At 40.2% G+C, this 22,933-nt stretch overlaps 1 protein-coding gene across 6 annotated transcripts in view; it reads left to right on the forward strand.

The window, feature by feature from the left end:
- The window catches only part of Aoah (acyloxyacyl hydrolase), a 242,515-nt gene that overhangs the window by 27,498 nt on the left and 192,084 nt on the right, over nt 1-22,933 (forward strand). For 5 of the 6 annotated variants that reach the window (XM_011244309.1, XM_017315521.1, XM_011244310.1 and 2 more), the window contains exon 3: nt 18,496-18,562. In XM_011244309.1, coding sequence (XP_011242611.1) covers nt 18,496-18,562 — 67 coding nt within the window. Of the gene's footprint in view, nt 1-18,495; nt 18,563-21,676; nt 21,768-22,933 lie in introns of those variants that run through there. The other variant, XM_011244311.1, reaches the window with a different exon arrangement.

A 22,933-nucleotide genomic window follows, 5' to 3' on the forward strand; every position in this document is an offset into this window, starting at 1 on the left:
AGACTATGCCCAAAGTCTTACTTCTGTAGTTTGGAGATGGTTTAAATGTGTCCCCCATAGAATATTGTACTAGAGGCTTGGTTTCCAGTGTGGTGTACATTATATGTCACAGCCAAATATGATCAGCCATGGGCATCACCCTGGGAAGTGCTGATATTACAGAGAGAACTAGCACCTAAAACCAAGTAGTTAGAAAAAAGAACAGCTGTATTAGGCATTTTTGCACAAACTTGAGGTATCGGCTATTTGGAAGGTTGAGGTCATTGAACCCATGAGTTAGTTCTAAAGCACATTGGGCATGATGTTGAAAAACTGCTGCAAAATAAAAAGCAAGTGGAAGCCAGTGAGATGGTTCAGTGGGTAAAGGTGCTTGCCACACAAGCATGACAACCTAGTTGTACCCCTAGAACTCACACGCGCCCCCTCATGTCATGCACCCACATGAACACACACACAGATACAGAAACAACAACAATAACAACTCTTTAAAGGGCAAGTTCTAGTCTGTCTGTATGGGTGCTGATTCCCTTCTGTTATGTTGTGTTGCAGAAAAGAGACAGAAATAAACAGATGAGGCCACCCCATCTTAACCTTCTGCTTCCAAAGAGAGAGCTGGGTAACGCTGTCTCTCCACGAAATATACACCACCACAGGTTGGGTAGAGTGACACACTTCACATCTCTGGGTTAAAGAGGGAAACATTGCTACCATTTTCCAAAGGAGGAATTTGCAGGGAGTAAGTCACCACTAATCCTACCCACCCACTTGCTGTTTCCATGTAACAGGTCTCAGTGTCACACGAAACCATTTGCACCTTGAGCTTGACTTTTCTTTTTCTAGAAAAAGCTCTGTTGTCCAAAGGTAAGAGAGTGGAAGCCTAGTGAAAGGAAAGCCTGCCTGTGCCAGGAGGAAGAAAAGCAGTACAGGGTTTCGGGGGTTGTGTTTCCTCCTCAACAGGAAAAAATCCAGTGGATAAAAAAAGGGCTTTGGAGTTCATTTTGACCTTATTAGAAAATGTTGGACTTTTAGATGGAAACCAGGCACTCTTGTTCTGTTTAAACAGTTGTACTACTTGATAGATTTAAAGACAGGCTGGACATTTTATTTTGATTTAGTGACTATGAAAAACCTGTATAGAATAACTACATGAATTTTACAGAATAATGAAGAAACTGTCTCCTTGCTAAATATTTCTCCTAGAAAACATAACAGGCCCAGCTCCTAGTGTCTCCTTGGGTCTAATAATCCAGATGCAGGAGGAGCAGGTGAAGACAATATTATGCACATAAATACACATTCATTTTAAAAATAATTTCTAAGCGTCCTTTGTCCTCTAAAGCTATACAAACACAAAATTCTAGCCTTAGTGGTCATAACACAAGAGCCATGTGCTAGAGAATAATCTCTGAGTAGATCACATTGCCCTTTCAATGCCTGAGAAGACCTGTGCTTTCAAATTGTGCAATGTGTTTCTGACCTTCGCTTCCACCTGAGGTTTTACCTATGATTTGAATGAAAAAAAGAAAAGAAAAAGGAAACATGATTGGTGGTGAGTTTCAGCACTAGATGGATGGTTTTGTTTTCAGTATCAGACAGTGGAGGATGCTTTAGGCAAATGCTGTTAAGTGTGTGTGTGTGTGTGTGTGTGTGTGTGTGTGTGTGTGTGTGTGTGTGTGTGTGTGTGTTTTACTGGGACCCAAGACCAGGACCTTGTACGTGCCAGGCACATTTTTCTATCATTGAGCTTCATTCCTAGCTCTGAAGATGAGATCTAGAGCCAAACCTTTACTACTGGATCATGCTTATGAGCGAGGAGATAGGAAAATATTTCTACAGATCTGAGGATAAAGACTTTGAAGAACCCATCAATAACAGAAAAAAAAAAAAAAACCAAAAAACCCCAAACAACAACAACAGAAAACCATGGCCATTCCAAAGTCAAAGAAGGGTTTTCAAAAATCACTGGGCAATCACTATGCACTAGGAAATGTATGTGTATTTGTATCTCAGAGTTCTGGAGGTCCAGAGTTCAAGTTCAAGATGAGCCAAGTGTGATGCTTCCTGCTGTGTCATCCCATAACATGACATTAATGCATTCACAGGGCCAAGAACCTCTTATTAGGCCCCAGAGCCCAACGCTGTGGCATGAGGACTAACTTCTTGACACAGGAACTTCAGGGACACATTAGAACCACAGTTGATTCCTATCAAAATTCCTATGGCAGTCACCACTTGGGTCGCAGTGACAGTTGGGGTGTCATCTAGTTGTAGTTTCCTGGGTAAATCTATCTCTTGCCCAGAGGTTTTACTTGTTTCTGCTTCTCATTCTCGCATGCTGAGCTTCTAATTTAGCTCTGGGAGCATCCTCTCTTTTCCCACATCCAGCACTGCTCCAGGGGCCTCCCGAGTTAGCAGAATCATGGAATCCAGTTGAAGAAAGAGATTGCAGAAGTGCCTGCTCCAAATGAGAACCCTGCAGCCATTTTCTGTGAGTGGAGCAACACAATCACAGAAACACACTCATAGTGCTTCTCATCAGACCAAAGGGAGATGGATTTCCTCTGCCTCTTAGCCAGTAATGCAAGTTAATCAAAGAACACACTAATGTCATTTTTTAAATTGCTCTGCTCCAGGCTAAGCTACTTCAACATTAGCATTATTTTAAACATTTCCAAGCTGCCTCTCCCCTCACTTAATTATGAACTTCTCTTAAAAACATTCCTTAAGTCATATGATGCTACAGTAAAAACAACCAAACACCATGACCACATTTTCCTTTTTTTTTTTTTTCTTTTGTGAGACAGAGTTTCTTTATGTAGCCCTAGGTATTTTAGAATTATCTATGTACACCAAGCTGGGCTCAAGTTCATAGAGACCCATCTGTCCCAGCCTCCTGAGCACTAGGATAGGAGGGGTGTTCCACCATGAGTGGCATGGTCACATTGTCAGATAAAGAAGGCAAAGTCTGTGGAGGGGAGGCATTTTACCCAAGTCTGAGGTTAGAAAGCTGGTGCTAGAATCCAAGTTTATCAGATCCCCTCCACAGTAGTCACCTTCAAATGAAGCTGTATGGAGGGGATCTGAGTGGGACAGTGGATTTTTACCACTATATTGAGATAAAGGTCACATGCATTACAAGTCATTGATTAAACCCGTAATCACAGTAGCTTTCTATATGTTCAGAGTTATAATCCACCACCATGATTTCAGAATATTTTCATTACACCAGTGAATGAACTGGTGTAATGAAAATACACTTAGTTAATGTCTTTACATACACTTAGTAATGTCATTACACTTAGTTAATGTCTTATTGCTGTCAAGAGATACCATGACGAAGGCAACACTTATAAAAGACAATGTTTATTTGGGAGCTTGCTTACGGTTTCAGAGGTTTAGTCCAGACCAGCAGACATGGCACTGCCAGATGGCTGTGCACTTTACATGCTGATCTATAGGCAGGAGGCAGAGAGAGAGAGAGAGAGAGAGAGAGAGAGAGAGAGAGAGAGAGAGAGAGAGAGAGAGAGAGAGAGAGAAACTGGGCCTGTCATGAGCTTTTGAAACCTCAAAGCTCACCCTCAGTGATACTTCCTGAAACAAAGCCAGACCAAGTCCAGCATGACCATACCTTCTCATCCTTCTAATCCTTCTCAAACAGTTAGCTCCCTGGGGATTAACCATTCAAATTTATAAGCCTATGGGGCCATTCTCATTCAAACCACCATAAACCACACATGTCCACCTTGCCCAGCACCTAAAATCCACTCATTCACTTCCTGTCTTTTATATTTATTTGTTATAGATATTTTGTATAGATTGAACCATCTAATGTTTGCTCTCTTGTGATCATTGTCTTTTGCCTAACACAGTGGTTTCTGTCACTTTGCATAACTTTAAATATGTTTTTAGAGTTACATTCATGTCACATGCATCAGAGCTGAGTAGTATTCTAGTGTGCAGACATCAACATTTTGGTTTTCAGCCTGTTAGCTCTTAAGTACATAAGAAACTGGAAAATAATGCTACTTCAATGTTTGAACATGTATTCTGGTTTCCATATAGGAGTAGAGTTTTTGGATCCTAACAAAACTTTTCTAACTCTATGCTAAATAATTTGAGGAACTATGAGGTTAGTCACTAAAGTGTCTACACCATTTTACATTCCACTACTTTATGATACTTTTCATTTTGATTCATTTTCAACACTTATTATTACTTTGTATTGCAGCACATGGTAGGTTGAACTGCATCTCACTTGAGTTTAGATGAAAACAAGCATCTTTAAGAAAGCACCTACTCAGATGCTCCCATGCCTTTAACTGTACTATTTATCTTTATTATTAAATTATATTAAATGTTAGTCTAGAAACTTCCATCCCATTTATAGCTAGCTAACTTACTTCTTCTTGATCATGCATAAACTGTTCATTAAACAAAGCTATCTTTTAAATACAGCAAAACAAAGCGTGTCCATTTATTAATTTCCAAGTATATGGATCTTCTGATATGGCTAAATGTAGACCCTAGAAGGTCTTGAGGATTACCAAACCTCTATAAATAACACTGGCCATAGCATTGGCAACAATAAGGATAATAGAACTTCATCTTTCCCAGACAAATATTACTATCAATCAACATTGGGATCCATTCATATTCCTGCAAAACCATTTTTCTGAGTATTTTTAAAGCCTTCTGATGTATTTTACTTCAACAAGAGGGTGGAGTCAAGGAACTTTTGCCCTTTTCTGGACTTTTAAGATTGTTTGGCTTTGGACCCCAGGACAAGGGACTGTGGTGCGTATTTTACATATCAAAGCAGATCTCACCTCCAGGTCTTCCCAGCATCCCTCAATTCCTATCTGGAATACCCTGAACTGTCCATCACAGGGGTTGGGCTGCCTTTCTCCCAGAGGCTTCTCCCTATATTAATCCAGATATTGTGCTCCTCCTCCTCCTCCTCCTCCTCCTCCTCCTCCTCCTCCTCCTCCTCCTCCTCCTCCTCCTCCTCCTCTTCTTCTTCTTCTTCTTCTTCTTCTTCTTCTTCTTCTTCTTCTTCTTCTTCTTCTTCTTCTTCTTCTCCTCCTCCTTCTCCTCCTCCTCTTCCACCTCCTCCTCCCCTCCCTCCTGTCTCCCTCTCCCCTCCCCCTTCCTTCTCCTTCCCCTTCCCCTTCCTCTTCTTCTTCCTCTCCTCCTCCTCCTCCTTCTCTCTGTTCTGTACCCTTTATTTCTTTCCCTAAACTCCCTCCCCATGGCAGCTCCCCTGATCTCAGTTCCTGGGGCTAGTGAACTTGCTTGAGAGCAGCTTCCCAACAAACCTGCCTTTAATCTAATCTAATTTAACCTGGTTTGAACTGGCTCATTTTACCAGGAAAGAAATAATAACCTACCACTGATTATTGCCTTAAACTGCTATTACCTAGTTGCCTGTTGTGGTTTAGCACTAAAACCATCCCCTGCCAAGACATTGAGGAGCCTGGGTAGGGAATCTTTGCTACTATGATGAACAGTCAGAGAAGAGTGCTGAGTCCTGCATGGCCATGGAAGAGACTTCATGACAGGGCCCTACCCCTGGAGCAGAGCCCATGGGATATGAATCTCCAAGAGTGCTGATGATTGCTGTGGGAGTGACGCTTGTTTGTACAGTAATGTACATATTTTCATGTTCCTCCTTCATAGAATGTTCTGCCTGTTAAGGTTAATGACTTATGATAATTAGAAACAACATGAATGTGGGAGGTGAGGATGTGTTCATATTCCTCAGTGCTATGACCTTCAGGACAGCCCTTAAGGCTGTGGGAAAGAACTCTAAAAACACAAGTTAAAAAGTATATAACTTCTCATCTATGTAAATTATAAGTATGCAATATGAATTATATGAGAGGTTTCTCTGACCAAAAAGAACAAAGGCAGCTGCACTAATGAGCCAACTTGTCAGAAAGATACAAAGGCAGACAGATTTCTGAGGTCAAGGTCAGCCTAGGACAGAGCAAATTTAGGTCCAGGTATGATGGGAATGGTGATTTCAGAGCCAGATCTCAGAGCTTATTGTCTGTGCTTACAAAGGCAGGCAGATCTGGGAGTGGTGATTTCAGGACCAGATTCTACCCAGATAAACTTGTTAGTACTTACAAAGGCAGGCAGATCTTAACTGCTATGTTAAAAAAAAACAAAAACAAAAACAAAAAACAAAAACCCTGTGTCAACTGCAGGGGCCATCTTCCAGTAACTAACCAAAATAACTAACACAAAGGGAAGGAGGAGGGATACCAACTATATGTTCTCTAGGCCTTTTAGGAAACATGGAGCTATTCCTCTGGCCATATATATGCGAATCTACAAGAAGGGTGATATTATCGACATCAAGGGAATGGGCACTGTTCATAAAGGAATGCCCTATAAGTGTTGCCACAGTAAAACCGGAAGAGTCTACAATGTCACTATGCACACCATGGGCATCACTGTAACAAAGCTAGTTAAGAGAAAGATTCTGGCCAAGAGGAACAATGTGTGTATTGAGCACATCAAGCTCTTGAAGAGCAGGGGCAGCATCCTGAAGCAGGTGAAGAACAATCAGAAGAAAAGGGAAATCAAAAAGAAGAATAATTGGATCCAGCTGAAGCACCAACCTGCACTACCCAGAGAAGCACAGTTTGTGAGGACTAACAGAAATGAGCTGAGCTGCTAGAGTCCATTCTATATGAACTTATGGCCTAATGTACAAAAAAGAAATAAAGGACCGGCACTAAAAAAATAATGTAGTTGCTGTCTTCTAAGAATAAAGGGGCTAGGGTCGTAAAATGCTGATTCATGGATAAACAAAAGAGAACCTGGGGTGGGTGATTGAATTAATATGTATATAAAAGACTGGGCTTTGGTCTGCAAGAGCTGAGCTATCCAGAGGGAACTGCTTAGAAAGCTGTCTGGAGCAGAAAGCAGTTTCAAGCAGAGAGCTGCCTCCAGCAAAGAGCTGTCTTGAAGAGAGATCTATCTGGAAAGCCATCTCAAGCTGAACACAGGCTGTCAGCTTGTACCCAGGATGGACTCTGAGTCATTCTTTCACTGCTCCCAAACACCCCTTCTTCAGAAACCTTTCCAAGCTGAGGCTGGTTCTTAGCAGAAGAGGCTTGTCACATAGACCCAGGGTCATTGAAGAAGCTCTCAAGGACAGAATCTTTCCTTCCTCCAGGTACAGAGAGGGAAATGGCTTTACAATGGACATTTCTCTTGTAACTCTTGCAAACCGGAATCTGGAGGGCAGGGCAGAGTCTCTGAAGGCAATGAAGAACTATGCAGTTTGGCAGAACAGATTGATGAGAACTGATACAGGCTGAGCTGCCAAAGAATTTCTGCTGTGAGAATCAAAGCACTAGGGCTAGTTAAATGAGTTGATCATTGCCTAGGGAGTGAAATCTCTGAAGAGTCCTGTGAAGGTTTGAATAGATATGGCCCCCATCGACTCATGCATTTGAATGTTTGGCCCATAGAGAATGGCACTATTAGGAAGTGTGGCCTTGTTGGAAGAAGTATGCCACTGTAGGGGTACGTTTTGGGGCCTTACTCAAGCTATGCCAAATGTGACACACAGTCTCTTGCTTTGTGGGACCATGAAAGGCAGTTTGTGTTCTGGTCAAGGGAGGCTTACTCCAGAGACCCAGTAGAAAATTCCATAAGGGACAGAACAGTGAGTCACATTCCCAGACACAGGCTCCTGATACCACGAGTCCTCAACTCCGTAGTCCTGTGACTATCAGTAACGTGGGCAATATCCCAAGCTCCTGGTATTCTGGCTAGATTCCACCTCCACAGTTAATCTGGCAACACCAAAGTATAAAAGGCGCTGCTTAGCCCTTCCTCTCTCTCTCCCAAACTCTTGCTCTCTTTCTTGTCTCTCACCTCTCGCCTTCTCTCTCCCCTCCCTTCCTGCCTCTCTCCACATGGCCATGGATGGCTTCCACCTCCCTACTCTTCTCCCTCTCTCTGCCTTTCTACAATAAACATCTTAAAACCACAGACCGTCTCTGCTCATCGAGATCTGCCTACTGGAGCAATAGAGAAGGCATCCCTCTTACAGGCCTCCTGCCAGGAGGGCTGTGCTCCAGCCATGGCCCCCAGCCAACCCAAGCCTAGGCTAGCCAAAGACTCTCACCCACATGAGAACCACCCAGCACCCTTTCTCCCCCTGCCCCCTTCTCCTTTCGGCCGGGGATGACCAAGCTGCCCCTGGGACCCTTACTTTGTTCTCAGCTCTTCCATGGTGTCCAGCAAAGTGCTGTGATGCCCAAGAGCTAGAACCTGTCATCTCTGGCCTCTCTAAGGCCCATAGACATGCTCCCTCTCCACCCCCCACGGACTTTGGTTCCCTGGCTTCCCACAGCCAGACTCCCACCCAGGTGGCGTGAAGAGCATGCAGCCGCCTGCTCAGATCCCCGGATCTCTGCTGGGATCTGGGTCCTACCCTCCTTTTTATTTCCCGGACGACCAGTACCCCACACTGATTATGGATCAAAAACTCTTAGCTTTTCCAGCAACTTGTCTACCTATACACTGCCATGCTTCCCACCATGATGATAACCTCTGTAAGTGTAGTCCAGCCCCAATTAAATGCTTTTCTTAAAGAGTTATCATGGTCATGGTGTCTCTTCTCAGGAATAAAACCCTAACCAAGGCAAGTCCTTTGGGAAATTCCTGAGTCTTTTATGAGGTACCTACAGGTAAACAATTTTACTTGGATTAAAGTAGCCCCATAGCAGCTACTTTGATTCCAAGGTAAGTCTCTATTTGCAGTCTTAGAGTTGCGGAAATTATTTCTAGACTCCTTACATCAAGATGAACTTCTGTGTTCGGTTTACCCAAGACCTAGAGTTGTAGACTCCTTCAGTCCAAAAGAACCCATGATTATCTTCCTCCTCTATTTTCTATCTAATTATCAAATGTCAGTTCTTACAAACCCAATTCTGTTTCTGCCTGAACTGGTTAGATACCACATACTTCAAGGTCATGTGATCTTTCGCAGTTCTGATGAACCTTCAACATGGGCTCAATGGACAAAGAAAGATTTATTTATTATAGTAGGATCACGTTCAAACACATTTCGAATTTTTAAAATATTGTTCAAACAAATCAGCTCAAAGCATGAATTCATGAAATTTCAGAACCCCAGAGAGAACTTACCCATGATCCCCTGAGGCAGCAAAGGAAAAGCACAGGTACCTGTGCCTAGTTACTGGGTATTCCTTGAGTCATGAATCTCTGCTATGGATCCCACTGGCTGAAGAAAATTTATAGGAAACATCTATACAGAGGAAAATACTTTATACTTGTAAATAGTTTCCTTGAGCAATTATCTACACAACGGAATAAAATAAAAGCAAACAAGTAACAATTCATAAATCAGCATTCAGAACTAAAGGTAGTTCAGAGGCACTCATCTAGTACCAAGATCTGACAGCTTTACCAAGGGTGGAAGGAATCAAGGGGAAGAAACAATTCGTTGGTTAATTGGTCATGGTGCTTCCCATGCTTAGCCGAGGCTCAGCTATTGTACTTAGTTCCATGATGATTTGGTCTAATGATGTTTGGAGTAGGAGTCTAGTCATATCAATTGATTTCCATAAGTTTTATTTGTCAGTTGTCTATTTTATACTTCTTGTTCTCTTGGTGTCATATTTGAGGAAATCCTGCCTAAAACAAAAGACACAAACATTTTTTAAAATTTTTTATTAGATATTTTCTGTATTTACATTTCAAATGTTATCCCCTTTCCTAGTTTCCCCTCCGAAAAATTCCCTATCACCTCCCCCTGCTCCCCCACCCACCCACTCCCATTCCTGGTTCTGGCATTCCCCCATACTGGGGCATAGAGCCTTCACAGGACCAATGACCTCTCCTCCCATTGATGACAGACTAGGCCATCCTCTGCTACATATATAGCTAGAGCCACAAGTTCCACCATGTGTTTACTTTGATTGGTGGTATAGTTCCAAGGAGCTCTGGGGGTAATGGTTAGTTCATATTGATGTTCCTCCTACGGGGCTTCAGTTCCCTGGGTACATTTTTTTGGCTCCTTAATAGGGGACCTTGTCTCCGTCCAATGGATGACTGTGAGCATCCACTTCTGTAGTTGCCAGGCACTGGCAGAGCCTCTCAGGAGACTGCTATGTCAGGCTCCTGTCAGCAGGTTCTTGTTGGCATCTGCCAAGTGTTGGGGTTTGGTGGTTGTATATGGGATGGATCCCCGGGTGGGGAAGTCTCTGGATGGTCATTCCCTTAGGCTCTACTCTGAACTTTGTCTCTGTAATCCCTCCCATGGGTATTTTGTTCCCCATTCTAAGAAAATACGAAGTATCCACACTTTGGTCTTCCTTCTTCTTGAGTTTCATGTGTTTTGCAAATTGTATCTTGGGTATTCTAAGTTTCTGGGCTAATATCCACTTATCAGTGAGTGCATATCATGTGTGTTCTTTTGTGATTAGGTTACCTCATTCAGGATGATATCCTCCAGATACATCCATTTGCCTAAGAATTTCATAAATTCATTGTTTTTAATAGCTGAGCAGTACTCCATGTGTAAATATACCATATTTTCTGTACCCATTCTTCTGTTGAGGGACCTCTGGGTTCTTTCCAGCTTCTGGCTATTATAAATAAGGCTGCTAAGAACATAGTGGAGCATGTTTCCTTATTACAAGTTGGAACATTTTCTGGGTATATGCCCAGGAGACTTATTGCTGCATCCTCCGGTAGTATTATGTCCAGTTTTCTGAGGAACTGCCAAACTGATTTCCAGAGTGGTTGTACAAGCTTGCAATCCTGCCAGCAATGGAGGAGTGTTCCTCTTTCTCTATATCCTTGCCAACATCTGCTGCCACCTGAATTTTTTATCTTAGCCATTCTGACTGGTGTGAGATGGAATCTCAGGGTTGTTTTGATTTTCATTTCCCTGATGATTAAGGGTGTTGAACATTTTTTTCAGGTGCTTCTCATCCATTTGGTATTCCTCAGTTATGAATTCTTTGTTTAACTCTGTACCTCATTTTTAATAGAGTTATTCAATTTTCTGGAGTCCAACTTCTTGAGTTCTATATATCTATATCTATATCTAATCTATCTATCTATCTATCTATCTATCTATCTATCTATCTATATATATATATATATATATAATATATTGGATATAGTTCCCTATCTGATTTAGGATTGATAGAAATCCTTTCCCAATTTCTTGGTGGGCTTTTTTGTCTTATTGACAGTGTCTTTTGCCTTACAGAAGCTTTGCAATTTTATGAGGTCCCATTTGTTGATTCTCAATCTTACAGCACAAGCCATTGCTCAGGAAATTTTCCCCTGTGCCCATATCTTCGAGGCTTTTCCCCACTTTCTCCTCTATACGTTTTAATGTCTCTGGTTTTATGTGGAGTTCCTTGATCCACTTATACTTGACCTTAGTACAAGAAGATAAGAATGGATCAATTCGCATTCTTCTACATGATAACCGCCAGTTGTGCCAGCACCATTTGTTGAGAATGCTGTCTTTTTTCCACTGGATGGTTTTAGCCTCCTTGTCAAAGATCAAGTGACTATAGGTGTGTGGGTTCATTTCTGGGTCTTCAATTCTATTCCATTGATCTACCTGTCTCTCACTGTGCCAGTACCATGAAGTTTTTATCACAATTGCTCTGTAGTACAGCTTGAGGTCAGGCATGGTGATTCTGCCAGAGATTCTTTTATTGTTGAGAAGAGTTTTTGCTATCCTAGGTTTTTAGTTTTTCCAGATGAATTTGCAAATTGCACTTTCTAATACTGTGAAGAATTGAGTTGGAATTTTGTTGGGATTGCATTGAATCTGTAGATTGCTTTCGGCAAGATAGCCATTATGAGTATATTAACCCTGCCAATCCATGAGTATGGCCCATTGGGATAAACTTTCTGTATACTAGTATGAGGAGGATGTATTAGTTACTTTTCTCTTGCTGTATATAAAATGTACCATAAACAAAGCAATGTATAGATAGACTGGTTTACTTGGACTTAAGTTTGTTAGGGCTAAGAGTCCAACACGATATGACAAGAAAGTGTGGCAGAAAGCAGGCAGACATGGTGCTGGAGCTGGAAGTTGAGAGTTCACATCTTAAGCCACAAGGAGAAAGCAAGGAGAGTGAACTGATGGATGGCTTTTAAAACTCCAAAGCCCATCCCAATGGTGTATGCTTTTCAGCAAAGCCATTGTCTTAGTTAGGGTTTTATTGCTGTGAAACACTATAACTATGGCAACTCTTATAGAGGAAAAACATCTAATTGGGGCTTGCTTACAGTTTTAGGTGTCTAGCCCCTTATCGTCATGGCAGTATTCAGGTAGACATAGTGCTAGAGAAGAAGCTGAATAATGTTTTACATCCAGTTCTACATCTGGATCATCAAGCAGCAGGAAGTGAATTGGCTTGAGCTTCCGGGACTTCAAAACCTGCCTCCACAGTGACACACTTCCTCCAACAAAGCTATTCCAACAAATCTATATTTCCTAATAGTGCCATTCCCTATGGACTAAACATTCAAACACATGATTCTGTGGGTACCATTCCTGTTCAAACCACCATAGCCATACTTCCTAATCTACCCAAGTCATGCCACTAACTGGGGACCAAATATCATTCAAATCACCACAGTGAGTAATTTCATTTACTTGTCTGCTTATAGCTCTCAATTTTTTCAAATTTCCTCATTGAAATTGTCTTGGCACACTTAAGCCTTAACTATAGACTCAAAATTTCTAACCCCTTGATTCTATTTCATTGGCCCACATGTCTCCTACTTTAATACCACACTATCTTAGTTAGCAACTATAGTTTTGTAGCTTGCTAATTGTGAAGTATGAGTCTTCTAACTGATTTTCTTTTTCAAAATCACAAGAAAAATCTATTCTAAGTCTTATATAGTTAGGATCAGATGGACCATTTCTGCAGAAAAGTTACAATTGTTTTGGAGATGGCATTGAACCAGTAGGTCAGATTGAAGAATATTGCCATCCTAATACCATTGACGATTGGCTCACTGATCCATCAACATAGTATGTGTTTCTGCTTATTTGGGTCATTTTTAACTTCTTTTAGTAGAATAATTTCAAACAATATATTGGCATGTTTTAAAGAAAGTGTCTCATACAGTACCCCATGTAGAATGGAAATCACTATGTAACATAGACTGACCTCAAAATTATGGCATTTCTCCTGTCTCAGGCTTCCAAGTTCTGGAATTACTGGTCTGCATTCCATACCAAACTGTTTTTGTTTGTTTGTTTTTTTCTTTGTCAAATTATTTGTTTATTTTGTCAAATTTATTTCTAAGTATTTAATTCTTTTTGATGCTATTATAAACAAAATAGTTTTCTTAATTTCATTCTTATTTGCTCACTTCTACTTCACAGAAAAACAATTAGTTTTGCATTATTGGTTTTTTATTGCTCAATGTCATTAAATTCACTTATTAGTTCTCATCGTTTATTAATGGGTTCCTTAGGGTTTGCTACCTACGTGATGACATCATTTGTGTAATATCTTGTTTTGTTCTTTCTAATCTGAGTGCCTTGCATTTCCTTTGGTTAACTAGTTATTGTGGCTAGTATTAGCACAGTAATGCTTATGGGGAAAGGCTTCTGGCTTTTGTGATTTAATATCATGTTAGTCATTTTGTGAATAGCCTTTATCAAGTTGAAGGCTTTCCCTTTCATTATTAGTTGGGTTTTGAGGCGGTTCTTTTGCAGAAAGTGGAAGTTACCAAGCATATGTATAGTGTTCTGTCAAATATCTCCATCATCTATGGATAACAATGTGAGCTCTGTCCTTTATTGATGTAGTATCATACGATAGCTGATTTCAAATGTTACACCTTACAATTTTGGGACAAATCTTACTTGGTCAATGTACAACTTTTTTCTATATTGTTGTATTGGATTTATATCATTTTTAAAAAAAATCTTTGGAGTTATATTTATAGGAGATTTGTGGATATATTCTTGAAGGAATATATTTTGATACTAGTCTCACAGAAGTTAAGAAATATTCTGTACTTTTTCATTTTTAGAAGAGATGTGGTGAGTTAGTAGACTTTACTAGTAGAGCTTTCTCATCGTGTTAGAGTTTTCTTTGGATAAGTTTTAGGTTACTGTTTCTGTGGCTTTATGTGATATATGTCTACTGATTTTAAGACCAATTTGGCATTTTATGTTATTTCTGAAGATATCTCCTTACTCCATCTATTTTTTTCTTTGCTGCCATGCAGCCATATGACGAAGGTATGTTCTCAGTTGAGGGTTCCTCTTATAAGATGATTCTCAAGTTTTAAGTTAAAAAAAATCAGCCAGCAAGGAAGGTATCTTCTTATTGGACATGTATATGTGTTGTATTTGTTCTTAGAAATTGATACAGTCTAGCAATCCCTATAAGAATGGGTCCTCCTTTGCTCTGTAGTAAAGACTAATCGGGGAAGAACTAAACTCCTCCCTCAAATAAACAACCGAAAGGAATACAAGCTGTGTTTCATTTTAACTCCAAAAGATATCTTTTTAAAAGCAATTACTTAATTTTTTTTGTACAGTACATTTTGATGTTCATATATTTTCTCCCCCTACTCCTCCCAGATCCTTCCTACCTTACTACTCATGCAATTTCAAATTCATTATAAAAACAGCAACAACAAATACAGGAAAAACAACTACAGCAACAACAAAAACTTTAAAAAAGAAAATGAAGACAAACTTAAAACAAAGAGAAAATAAATTAGAATAACACAATAACAAAACAAAACAAAAGGTGTGTACACAGGCATGCACACACAAAATGTAAAGTTGAATTTGTATTGGCAAACTACTTCTGGGTACAAGATCTTTCCAAGAGTTAAACTTCCCAGTTAAATTCCATTGGAGAAAACTGATATTCCCTTTCCAAGCAGATATTCATTGCAAAAAGCTTCTTAGTCTGAGCTGAGACTTTGTTTCAACGTCTTCTCCTTGCTGTGATTTTGTCTGTTTTGAACCTGTCCAGGTCTTGTATGCTATCACAGTCTCTGGGCGTTCATGTGTATCAGTCCTGCTGTGCCTGGAAGACATCGCCTCCTTGGGTCATCTACCTCTGGTTCATATAAACTTTCTGCCTCCTCATAGAACTCTGAGCCTCAAGGGCAGGGTAAATACATTCCATTTAGGGTTGGTGTTCCAAGGTCTTTCACTCTCTGCATATCGTCAAGTTGTGAGTCTCTGTTTTAGTTACCATGTATTGCAAGAAACATCTCATAACATTTGTGCCACTATAAGGCACCACTATATCTTGCAGGCAGGTCAGTGTTGTAGGACACAGGATTTTTAGCTGAGAGAAATTGTTTACTTTTCTCCCTCTTTCCTGCTCCCAAGTAGGGGTCAAGCTTCTAGGTGTGGACCAGCTCAATTTCTCTTATGTTTGATGACAAAAGTGTGTCTTCACCAACAGGGTCTTACCATCAGATTTTAGAGAATAACCAATAACCTTGGAAATTACCTGTGATATTTGGATGAGGCTTCTAAGAGATCCCTTTGGTCAACAACTCAACAAAATGTAACCCAGTCCTGGCACTGGAAATTTTATTTGGTGGCATAAACTATCTAGTTGGGGCATTGTCTCCCCCATTATATGGTGACTTCATTTACTTTATTTTTTATTACATATTTTCCTCAATTACATTTCCAATGCTATCCCAAAAGTCCTCCATACCCTCCCCCCCCCACTTATTTTAACAATATGTATATATTTTAGGAGGTTTCTACCATGTAGGTTTCCATGCCACTTTTCAAAAAAACTGCTTTAGTGTTAGTCCCTCCCTCCATTTCTTTCTTTATCATGCCATCCCATCCTCTTGCCATTTAATCCTCCTATGTAGTTTCTCCTTCACCTACTTATGACACTATACTCTATTACTCCCTCCTTGGAAGATTTTCTCCTCCTTCCTGGTCCCCTACTACCTACCTACCCTTTGTGTTATTGAAAGTGAAATACTTATACCTAAAGTTTAAAAGCTGACATCCACATACAGAATAAAACATGCACTATTTGGGTTTTCTTTGGGGGCTGTAGGTTACATCACTCAAGATAATTGTTTCTAGCTCCATGCACTTATATAAAATTTTCATAATTTCATTTTTCTTTATAAGTGAATAATATCCCATTGTGTAAATGTACCACATTTTCATTATGCATTCATCAGTTGATGGATATCTGGGCTGTTTCAAGTTTCTGGCTCTTATGAATAGAGCAGCAGTGAACATGAGTGAGAAAGTATCTCTCTAGCAAGATACCGAGTCTTTTAGGCATATTGCCTAAGAGCGTTATAGCTGGATCTTGTGGAACATCAATTTTTAGCTTTTTTAATAACCTCCACACTGATTTCCATAATGGATACACCCATTCACACTCCCACCAGCAATGAATAACTATTGCCCTTACCCTACATCCTCACCATCATGAGCTGTTATTTATTTTGTTGATCTTGGCCATTCTGACTGGGATAAGATGCAATATCAAGTAGGTTTAATATATATTTTCTTGGTGGCTAAGGATGTTGAACATTTTGTGTTCCTCAGACATTTGGGTATCTTTTTGTTGTTGTTGTTGAGTCCTCTGTTTCAGTCTATAGACCATTTTAGAATTGGGTTGTTTTCTAGATGTTCAGGGTTTCAGTTCTTTGTATTTTCTAGATACTAAGCCTCTACCAGATGAGTAATTAATAAAGATGTTTCCCATTCTGTAGGCCATTTTGCTCTAATGATGCTGTCATTTGTTGTACAGAAGCTTTGTCGCTTCATGAGTCCCCACTCATTGTTGTACTTAATACCTGTGTTATCCTTGTCCTGTTCAGAAAGTCCTTTCCTGTGACAATGAGTGTACTGCCTAGTTTTGTATCAACTTGACACAGCTGGAGTTATCACAGAGAAAGGAGCTTCAGTTGAGGAAATGCCTCCGTGAGATCCAGCTGTAAGGCATTTTCTCAATTAGTGATCAAGGGGGAAAGGCCCCTTGTGGGTGGAACCATCTCTGGGCTGGTAGTCTTGGGTTTTATAAGAGAGCACTGAGCAAGCCAGGAGAGGCAAGCCAGTAAAGACCATCCCTCCATGACCTCTGCATCAGCTCCTGCTCCCTGACCGGCTTGAGTTCCAGTCCTGACTTCCTTTGGTGATGAACAGCAGCATGGAAGTGTAAGCCGAATAAACCCTTTCCTCCCCAACTTGCTTCTTGGTCATGTTTGTGCAGGAATAGAAACCCTGACTAAGACAATGAGTCCAAGTCTATTCCCTACTTTCTCTTCTATTAGGTTCATAATATCTGGTCTTACGTTGAGGTCCATGGTCCATGAGTTTTATTTTGATATAAAGTGATGGATATTTATCTATTTGCACTTTTATATGTTGGAACAGTTTTTTTTTGTTTGTTTGTTTTGTTGTTGTTGTTTTTTAGCAGTATTTGTCAAGAATGCCATCTTTTCTCCAATGTGATTTTTTTTCAACTTGTGAAAACTCAGGTATCTGTGCCGTGTAGAATTACATCTTGGTCCTCAATTCAATTCCATTGATCAATGTGTCTGTTTTTTATGCCAATACCATGCTGCTTTTATTACTACACCTCTGTATTATAATTTGTAATTCTGTTATTCAGGATTCTTTTAACTATCCTTTGTCCTTTTGTTTTCACATAAAGTTGAAGGGTTTTTGCTTTTTAATTTTTGTGAAGCATTGTGTTGGAATTTTTGGCAGGGATTGTACTGAATCTGTAGATGTTTTTTGGTAAGATGGCCATGTTCACAATATTAATCATATCAATCCCAAGCAAGGGAGATCTCTCCATCTTTTGGTGTATTCTATCATTTCTTTATTTAGTGTATGTTTTTTTTATAAGTTTGGTATTAATCTGCTTGCATGGCTAGCATTATCATATTTCATTTTTGAGGCTAATGGAAAAGCCTCAAATCAAGATAGTTCCCCTGATTCTTTCTCGATGTGTTTGTCAGTCAACAAAGGAGATCTTAGCCAACATTTATATTCCTTGCTATGAGAAAATGAAATATATAATTTTATAAGAAACTAATCATCTTCAAATATCTGCAGAAAAATAGTATTCACAAGTATTCACACAATTATCTTATGGAAAGGGTTATTTTGTTATGGGTCTGAGTATCTTGCCTATATGCATGTCTGTGTACCACTTGTGTGCCTGGTGCTGGAGGAGTCCAGAAGTGGGTACCTCATCCCCTAAATCTAGAGCAACAATTGGTGTGAGTCACAATGTGAATCTTCTGCAGCCATTGCTCCAACCCCTGGAAGTGATGCTTTAATAGCCACGGTAACTTTAAAATTACTGAAAGCTAATACTCAGTCATCATGAATCATTTAGTCTTCGTTCTTCATACAGATGAACACTGACTCGTGTTCTAAACTATGATAACACAAAGTATTCTATTTACCATTTTTATTTTTCTTAGAAAAGCTGTTCTTGAAGACCGCCTGCTATTTCTTGGTTCAGACATTTGGCTCAGACATCATAAAACTGTGAGTATGGTGTATAGTTATATATGAGTATAGACAAAGAGTGTGGAAATCTGGCTCCGTTTGTTCCCAAGCACTTTGCACACAAGATTTACAGATAGCACCACCAACAATAACCCTATGGTATCCACCAATAAAGTGCTTGACTGACTATCTCAGAGCTCCCAATACATACTCTGCTCTCTTCCAGTAGCTTTCAGCCCTCTGTCCTCCAGGGTTCCTAGCCTCAGTGCCTCTGAACCATCCTTGTCTGTTTCTTTGTTTTCCTTTTCATTCTTTTCCTTCTGTTTTGATCACTTTTTGTAGCACTGGATAGGAGGAGTCATGTTCATGTTCATGACAGTCTCTCAACAATAAGCCATGTTACCCAACTTGAGGTCACAGTGCAGTCACTGGCCTAGGCCATCCATCACTAATCCTACTAAAATGGCCAAGTTAATAGTAAAAAAGTAGAGAGGGAGGTTTGTACAATGTGACCACACTGGGCAGAGGAAAAAGTGATGGCAGCAATGCTCTCCAGCTAATCTTCTGTTCTGAAGTGAGACTAAAGTTTAAATAGAGGCCCAGAGATATGAAAATCTAAGCCATTGACCCATCATTATCTGGGCTTCAGTTTCATTCTGCAAAGCATTCTATTCTATCAAGTGGTGAAAACTGTGAAATCTCTTTTATAGGAAACAAGGTTCTCTTCTGGCTACATCCAGGCTTCCAGGATTTTCCTTTTTCCAGCATGGAATTCCTAGTGAAATTTTCATTATTGGGATCCATTTTTTTAATAGTCTGACATGATAGTAAGATTGAGGGACACAAGTGTCTCTTCAGAATAACTTCATTTCTGTCATGCTGCATCTATGTATGGTTTTCTTATCTTGGTGACTTAATTTACCCAGTGTGAAGTGAATTATATAATATGCACACAAACCCATGCCACAAACAATCTCTAGGACTGTGACAGTCAACTGAGTCTAACTCTATAAAATCTTTTATCTTGCCTACTCCCAAGAATATCATCTTAGGTTCTGTGTTCATCCTTCTCTCAATGTACTTTTAACACACACACACACACACACACACACACACACACACACACACACACATATTTACATGGCAGCAAGATGGCTTAGCAGATAAAGGAGATTACCACATAAACCAGGCCACCCGAGTTCCTGAGACTCATGTAAAGACTGAAGAAGAGAACTGATTCCACAAAGTTGTCTTCTGACCTCCATACCTGTGCCATGGCACACACCTTCCTCATCATGCACACATAACAATAATAATAATATAACCATATGTATACTGTATTATAGAATATGTATTATGTATAATATTTTAAAGTATATATTTTTAGTTTATACATGGTTTCACATTTTATATATGTCATTTGTTTGAATGTCTGAGATCACCAATATAGCTGTCATCACTATAGCACATTCACTCTGACTGTGTGATACTGAATTGTGTCTCTAGGGTGCTATTTATGCACTCACTCACTAATGGCCATGCAGGTTGTTTTTTGGATCCCTCCTTGCATATATGAGTATTTCTATAATGAATGCGTCATTAGCTTGAGAGTTGGGTATATAATGGTGAAGCTCAAAAGACAGTGTCACCTCCTACAATAGCATAGCCTAGAGCCAGAGAAGTTTAAAAACAGAAACTTAAAATCAAACAGATCTGAGAGATAATCAGTGCTCCTTGTGTGCACCTGTCTTTATTAATACTGAACTCATCTGTTACTAGAAAGGGTTTATTCTACATTCTGGCTGTGAATGCAGCAGGAGCCCTATCCTTTATCCTGTACCCCAATTATTGTCATGACCTACGAATTAAAGTCAGGCCAGTTGTCCTTATATTTCAAAATCTACCAACTTGCAGGGGGGAAATTGTGTTTTTAATGGAAATGTAACTATGACATCCCCTTACATAGTATTCTTCAAGATCTGCACTTTCTTCTTATGATTTTGGGGTCCTATACTAGAGTCTTCATGGACTGGTCCTAATAGCCTATTCAAACTCATCCCTTGCAACTTCCCAGTACACCACATTCTACAGTGTTTTGCTCACACTACAGGCCGGTTCTGCCTAAAGACTTTTACCGTTGTTTCCTTTGTCTTCTACATCTAAAACCTATCCCAGACACATCACCCTACTCTTTTGGTTCTTGATTTACCTCTTCTGGAAGCTTCCCTGATTCTTTCCAAGTTAATATGGACATTCTACTCTTACCACATACAAAAAAAATTAGCACACACACACACACACACACACACACACACACCAACAGCATGCTGTGTGAACCTCCAGAACAGCAATTAGGACTTGTGTTTATAATTCAATTATCACTCTAGTTTGAAACTTCTAGTTTCTTTGTAAAGTTAGTTATGTCAGATGATGGTTTGCTGAGCCACACAGGTGAAAGGATGTCTTGCTAAAGCAAACATGTAAAAGACTATTTTCCTGAAGCAGGTACAAGTGAAAGGATGGTTAGATATAGCAAGCATGTGAAAGGACCCAGGATGAAGGAGTATAAATATGACCCCATAGACAGTGGGAGATGAGCACTGAGCTTTGGTTTCATTTGCTCCACCTTGCTATTCTTTGTTAAAGACACACATGTATTGGCTCGCCTTACACTGAGCTCAATTTGTGATGACTCACCCAAGACCTGTTCATGAGATTGCTGCAGCGACTTGCCGCATCTGTGGCCTCACCTCAGTCCAGTTGGCGAGCCTGGCGGTTTCTTCAGGATTGAGCTACAGCTACCTGGTGTTTGTTTGCTGAAAGGACTGCACTTTAGTGCCTGGTGTCTGCCTGCCTAGAGGACTGTTCTGTAGCTGCTAAGTCGTATTCAGTGTTTGCTACCGGACTGAACTGCGGCCAAAGAAGTTCAAGCACCACACAAAACTATTGCTGAACAGGTTCACTTCCCCCAGATCCTAATAACTTTTCTCTTCCACTACCTCTGCTGGGTGGTGGGCTAGAGGAAAGGTTGAACCCTTATTAAAAGCAGGTTCTAAAAAATTTATGCCTACATCACAGAGTTCTGAGTCCCTGACTAGCTGACAGCTCTCAATGACTATGACTACATTTTATTAATTCTGTGTATATTTCCAGGTATTTAGCAAAAATTCTGACTATATAAATGTCAAGAGAAGAAGGATGGAAATAGGGTGGAGGAAAGGAAGGAAGCAGAGAAGGATGAAGGGTAAGACTGCTTTGGAGAAATACACATGCAGTGAATGGGTCTGTCCACCACTTGTTTGTCCATAAATGTCTAGCACACTACCTGTGCCAGCTATGGCTTTCACCAGCACCCAGTCAGCACTAGCACCTGGTCAGCTCCAGTGCCCTATCAGTGCCAGCACACTATCAAAACCAGCATCCTATCAACAACAGTACCTCTTCAGTGCCAGCACCCTGTGGGATCCACACTGACAGGGAGCTCTCCTTATATGCATCCTCTTCTTGAACCTTGTTTTAAATAGTCAGAAACTGCTTTGAGTTGATTTTGATTCTGACCCTGAAAATGACAGCCCCGTGATTTAATTTTACCTAAATAGCTGCCTTCCAATATTAAATACATTTCCTGACCTGGAGGGCATTCTTCCTATTATCCCATACTAGTCAGTTCTCAATAATTCATGGACTAATTATGTAGCAATTACATTTCTATCCATAGCCATAGCCATGGGATTCTGTAAAGAGGGAACCTGAGAAACAAGACATTCCCTCCAAAACTTGCCATTCAGTGTCTTGACCTGTTCGAACTTTTATAACAAAACACCTGACAGTGGAAATTTTTTAAAACAACAGAAATTTACCACTCATGAATCTAGAGACTTGAGCTACATAATCAAGGTGTCAATAGATTAGATGCCTGGGAGGGTCCACTCTTTGCTCCATAGATACTGCCTTTTTTCTTTCTTTGTCATAAGACAAATTAGGCAAACAAGCTCCTTGAGCCTTGGTTATAAATGGGCACCTATTCTATTCCTAAGCAGAGCCTCTCCCTACACTCTCAATATAATTCAAGAAGGTTAGGTCTTAACATGTAAGTTTTGGGAAGTGAATATTAAGGCCATGACATGCAGGAAGAGACTATTGTTATCTGCCTTATAGGTAGAAATCCCATTTAAAGCAGTATCCAGGTGCAAGGTCTCCTGTCTGCTCCTGACCTCCTCTGTTCTCAGTGGCACTTCAGAAAATCCAGCTGTTGCCTCTCTTAGTCTCTTCTTGCTTCCTGGTACTCACTGTTGCTTCCCTATAAGTCACAAACCCTGCTTTTCAGGTGCAGTAGCCTTCAGAGATCAGGAAAGGACATTTTCATAAGAAAACTAAAGAGCAGAAATTATAATTATAGCATGGCTTAAA

Source organism: Mus musculus, chromosome 13, assembly GCF_000001635.26.
Source record: "Mus musculus strain C57BL/6J chromosome 13, GRCm38.p6 C57BL/6J".
Classification (NCBI taxonomy): domain Eukaryota; kingdom Metazoa; phylum Chordata; class Mammalia; order Rodentia; family Muridae; genus Mus; species Mus musculus.